This window comes from Coenobita brevimanus, chromosome 111 (genome assembly GCF_032717465.1).
Source record: "Coenobita brevimanus isolate Jiangsu-jjx chromosome 111, ASM3271746v2, whole genome shotgun sequence".
Classification (NCBI taxonomy): Eukaryota; Metazoa; Arthropoda; class Malacostraca; order Decapoda; family Coenobitidae; genus Coenobita; species Coenobita brevimanus.
This window is the reverse complement of record NC_137064.1, coordinates 5,700,468-5,706,467: the sequence shown is the minus strand read 5'-3', so window position 1 is coordinate 5,706,467 and position 6,000 is coordinate 5,700,468. Positions and strand designations below refer to the sequence as shown.

The window sequence follows — 6,000 nt, the reverse complement described above, 5'->3', positions numbered from 1 at the left end:
TATTATACAGGTCCGGTTTCTTTCTGTGCATTCAGAGAAAATATGGCAACTGCATACCCAATCCTGCGATTGTATGCCGATATGTATGAAATCCAGTGTTCACTTTCCCTTATTTTTTTTTTTTTTTTTTGGGGGGAGGGGGGCTGACCCCCTCAGAGAAATAATGGGGGGACACGTTCCCCAAATATCGCATTACGGACGATAGTCCGCTGGACAACATGTACTAAGATATCAAAGTCATACGTCATCCTTGCACTGTTTCTAAGAATTTTTCATTGGTGAGGGAGGAAGGGGGCCTAACCCCTACAAATTATGGTTGGAGAGCGTATACAGTGGGAAAGCTTCGGAGTAACCAGACAAACTTACTTGGAAAGTTTCATTCAAATCTTTCTCTTATTTCTGATCGTCTACATTTTTGGAAGTGGCTGACCCCCCCAAGAATCATCAGGGGAGTCACGCTTCCCAAATATCGCACTGCAGATGAAACTCCATTGTACAACTTGTACTAAGATATCAAAGTTACATCTGCCCTCCATTCATTACTTCTGAGAATATATGATTTGGTGAGGAGGCTGACCCCCCTGAATATCATGGTTAGAAAACTGTACAGCGGAGGACCTTCCTAGTAACCAGACTAACACACCCGGGAAGTTTAATTTAAATCCATCAAATAGCCTACGAGGAGTTAAAGCACACACACACACACACACACACACACACACACACACAGGCTGAAACTCGCACAGAGGTATAGAACAAGATGCCGAAAATTCTGCTTCGTAAGATTAATAATAATAATAATAATAATAATAATAATAATAACAACAGCAGCAGCAATGACTATAAAATCAGCAAAACTACATACACTCACAAATCTCTCTCTCTCTCTCTCTCTCTCTCTCTCTCTCAGTGCAAATGGACGCAGCCTGGCACTGCTTATGGTCAGTCTGCTCAGTAAGGCCATCAAGCAGAGACGTACACACCTACACAGCTCAAAGGTGGGAAGCAGGTACACAGATACACAGACCACACAGACCATACAGACCTAGGGGGGGATTGTCGGATATTTTACGATCTTATTCCCTATGGTAACGATTTTTTTTTTTTTCCTGCAGAAAATAAACGTAACTTAGGATAATTTTTCTCCCTTTCGTAACTAAGATTTTTTTTTGCAGGAGGAAGTGGGAATTAGGGAAGACTGGGCGCTGTCCTTGCCTCGCCCATCCTCCAAAAAGACAGACAGATTGATAGATAGATAGATACAGTAGATAGACAGATAGACAGACAGACAGACAGACAGACAAATAAAGACTGATACATATACATATAGACAGGTATACAGATAGACAGACAGATAGATAGACAGACAGATAGCTGGGTAGGTAGACAGGTAGGTAAATAAATAAATAATCCCTCCCCGGCTAACATCATAACAAAGGTCGTCTTCTAAGTGGCATTCGGGAGTGTGTGACACCTCCTCCTTAGCGATTTATCCTCAGTTTCCTCTTGTATGTTACTGATGCACACTACATTGATTTTATGACGATACAGTAACACACAAGGGAATGTTAAGATGAAATAGGCAGGGACGTAACTCAACTTTTGAAATGGGGGAGACATCATAGGTTTTGTCCCCTCCAACTTTTGAACCAGGGAGATGGGTATTTTTACATACGAAAATCTGAGAACTTACAGGGAGAAGGATATTAAATGTCGCAACCATCGACAACTGGCAATTTCGTTCACCCACCGTGATTACTAAGTGTATGAGCACTGAACTGAACAGGTCCTGCACACGTCTAACTACAGTAACTAACCCCGCCGCCCAGCCTAGGGCTCGTCAGGTCGTCACTACACTACAGTAGACTCAGGATCGTCGGTGCATCAGAATATAACTAGTCTGGACTCTGCCCTTAGACCGTAGTGTGCGAATGTTGCAGGTTCGTGGCTTTTCTGTATTCTAACGAGGTTAAAGGAACACATCATGTTCTCGTGTCTTTTTTATTTTTTGCTGGAATGAGATGTTACCTTTGTGACCTTTTTTCACGTTACTTTTGTAACTAATTTAGCTATACAAATGTTCAGCTAATTTTCATATTACATTTCGTAAATACTGATACTGTGTGATGTTGGTAGATTAACATGATTGCAGCAAGCTGTTACTTTCCTATTACTTTTGTAAATAATTTAGCTATACAAATGTTCAGTTAATTTTCATATTACATTTGGTAAATACTGATACTGTGTGATGTTGGTAGATTAACGTGACAGCAACAAGCTATTTTCTCATGTTACTTTTGTAAACAATGTAGCTTTGCAAAACGTTCACTTGATTTTCATTTTACATTTGAAAAATATTAATAATGATGTTCTTTTTTCTTCTTGTTTCCTTTGCATGTGCTTGTGATTAAAATCAGGCTACAAGAACAATTCACTGATAAGTTAGATTAGCCAATGAGTTTAAGTACTTAACACTAACCTTGACATATAATCAAACACCTATCCCATACGGCTTCAGAAAGTCTCTTAAATTAGTCAAACCTCATAGCTTTCTCGGGGGTGGGGGTGGGGGGGGGGGGCTTTACAGGGTCGCTTAGTTTGCCACAGCCAGCAAACCTAACATCGTTATTGTCCCCCCCAACTTTTAGAAGCTAGTTACGCCCCTGGAAATAGGTGATATAAATTGGTCAGGGAGAGGTGTTACGAAGCCTCCAGTGTCACCTATGATGTTTTACACAACTGTGATTTAGTATGAAATTTTTGAGAGAGAGAGAGAGAGAGAGAGAGAGAGAAAACTAAACCTCCCCTAGCATCTTTCTCTCTCGAACTTACTCCACCTGTTCGTTTCATTTTCTTATGCTTTATTATTATTATTATTATTATTATTATTATTATTAAGCCTATGATGATGATGATGATGATGATAATTTTTATTACTATTATTATTATTATTATCATCATCATCATCATCATTGTTTTTCCTTCCTCTGTCCATCTTTTTAAAAAATCACCATCATTTTCATCATCATTAACTATTATTATTATTATTATTATCATCATCATCATCATCATCATATCATCATCATCATCACTGATTTTCATTCCTCTATCCATCTTGTTAAAAAAATCATCATTATCATCACCATTATCATTATTATTAACGTCATAACTATTGTCATGCACGACCCTGGGAACAGCAAGCATCCAGAGTCCGTTCGCATAACCCAGATGCGCTATTTCCCACACACACTCATGTCTCCTCTTGGGCCATTGTACCCACCGTCCATACTAGATAAATGCCTGGGATCTCACTTTCTCTCTCTCTATTTGTTTATCTATCTATCTATCTATCTATCTACGTGCTAATATGTGTTAAAACGAAATTCATCAAGCTGGTCTCAAACTCGCGTCCTTTTACACAGCAGACAACACCTCCAACCACCTGACCCCAACCAACGCATCTCTTCTCCCCCTCCCCCCACCCCCAAACCATGCTCCCCCCACCCCCTCCACCATGCACTGAGATTGGACCAGAAATGACGCTTGTGGTTGTTACTAAGGAGGAGGAGGAGGAGGAGGAGGAACCAGAAAACAAGAAGGGGATGTAACCAGAGAGCAAGAAAAAACAGAAAACGAAACCAGAAAACGAGAAAACAAGAAGAAGAAGAAGAAGAAGGTCTCATAAGAACGGCGTCAAATTATTTCTCCCGGAATGCAAACCAACGCGTCTGTTACCTAGTGTACGACGCATATGACTGGCCACTCGTTTCAGATATATATATATATATATATATATATATATATATATATATATATATATATATATATATATATATATATATACATACTTTTTGTTACGTCATTTTTCCTGTTTGTGGATTCTGCCTGTGTCATTTATAATAATGGGAGTTGAATTAGGATGATTTTGATGGTATATGCGTTAGTGGTGATGATGAGAGTTGTAATGATGATGAGGAAGAGGATGAGAAAAGTTGTAATGATGATGAAGAGAGCTGCATTGATGATGATGATGATGATGATGATGATGATAATGATGATGATGGTGATAATAATGATGATGTGAGTATAACGACAATAATAATGATGCTGATAATGAACAGTTCTGATGATGATGATGATGATGATGATGATGATACACCCTCTCCACTCCCCAGACACCCCCCCGCACTGATGACGGGGCCCAGAATAGTGATGATAATGGTGATGTGTGTGGTGAAGGTGTGGTGTTCTCCCTCACCATCATCACCACACTCACCACCACGAGCCTCATCACAACCACACCTCATCTTAATTGTGGCTGACGACCTGGGTAAGTGATTCTCTCTCTCTCTCTCTCTCTCTCTCTCTCTCTCTCTCTCTCTCTCTCTCTCTCTCTCTCTCTCTCTCTCTCTCTCTCACCATCTTCATCGTAACTGACGGTCTGGGTAACACATTCCCCCCCCTCTCTCTCTCTGTCTCTCTCATATCTTCACTGTAACTGACGGCCTTGGTAACTTATTTCCTCCTCCCCCTCTCTCTCTCGCTCGCTCTCGCACGCACGCGCACACACACACACACACACACACACACACACACACACACACACACACACACACACACACACACACACAGGCTTTCAAGGTCATAAGGGGCAGTGGATGGAGCTTGGAAGAGTTCAAACAATCAGAGTAACTCAGAATAATATTTTACAGTAATGATAACTTTTCACTCCACCGTTTTTAACATCGATATATAGAATATCGCATATTAAGACCAATATTTTTTGAGCAATGGATGGGTGGAATACAAATAAATATCAACATACATCGCTTTGTAAAAACAGAAAGAACACTGTGACCTGGTCGATGAGTAAAATTAGCTTACCAGGGCCCTTCACCCTCATCCTGGCAGATTTCACTTCTATCCTTAATGTTTTCCGTTCTTTAAATAATAAGTGTGACCTGAGGGGCAATAAGCAACTCAGGGCACTGCACCTGTCCCATGAATTAGTAACCATACAGAAGCAACTGTAAGACAAAACGTAGTTAAAATGGCAACTTGATATATATGGTGGTATTAAATATGCAGTAAATGGGGGCAAAAACTACTCTTTACAAAACAAATGCCATATATCATGCAGCAGTCTGGTTGAGGCCAGACGCCTTTTTTGCTTAGCCTTATTTCATGTCTCTAACTTTTTCTTCTTCTTATGGATGATCCCAAACCCCACCCATCATACACTCCAATGGGTCTTGCACCACAGAGCCCACAATATTCCAGTTCCAAGAAATCATAGTTTTTCCCCAACTTTGCTCCAGCCGTCACTGTCAGCGACGATGCCAAAAACTGTATATGAATGCTCGATGTCAAAAGATTTCGTATATGCCGCGCAACTGTAGAAGCATACATGTCCGAGTGGCATCATAGGGAATAATTGGGGGAGGTGAAACGCTGGGGCGGAGCGGAGGGAGCTTTGTCGCACATCTGCCCAGAAAATAACCTTTCTTATACTGCTCTTCTAACACTGAGAAACTGTACTACTACGTGCAGTAATAATGGTTCTACAGGACTATACTAATTAAGCTGCTTTAGCCTCGTATTATCTTTCGGTAACAACACATTACCATCTATATAATTCAATCTCATCAGTAATATAAACCATCCGTCACATTTCTCACGCTATCAGTACCGTGTATTGGGTTCGCGATAATGCTCCACTCACACACAACCTGCCTCTCATCCTGCCCCCACCTCCTATACCCCCCCCCCCAAATACTACAGAGGCCGACATCTGATGGCCGACCACAGCATATCCCAAGCTGTTTTGAAACTTCTAACTCAGGTTATTCGAACCCTCATTGTGGCTGGGTAGTGGAAGGGACTTTTGTGCACGATAGTACATGCTAGGTCTGTCTTATTCAGATCCAGTATGACTGTATTAGTATTGTGTGTGTGTGTGTGTGTGTGTGAGAGAGAGAGAGAGAGAGAGAGAGAGAGAGA

General features: G+C 40.9%; 1 protein-coding gene across 1 annotated transcript in view; it reads left to right on the top strand.

The window, feature by feature from the left end:
- The first annotated feature begins 974 nt into the window (after positions 1 to 974).
- Positions 975 to 6,000, top strand: part of LOC145417761 (uncharacterized) — a 36,745-nt gene continuing 31,719 nt past the window's right edge. Inside the window, exons 1-2 of the mRNA XM_080286367.1 lie at positions 975 to 998; positions 4,176 to 4,330. Coding sequence (XP_080142493.1) covers positions 4,192 to 4,330 — 139 coding nt within the window. The 5' untranslated portion in view covers positions 975 to 998; positions 4,176 to 4,191. The remainder of the gene's footprint in view (positions 999 to 4,175; positions 4,331 to 6,000) is intronic.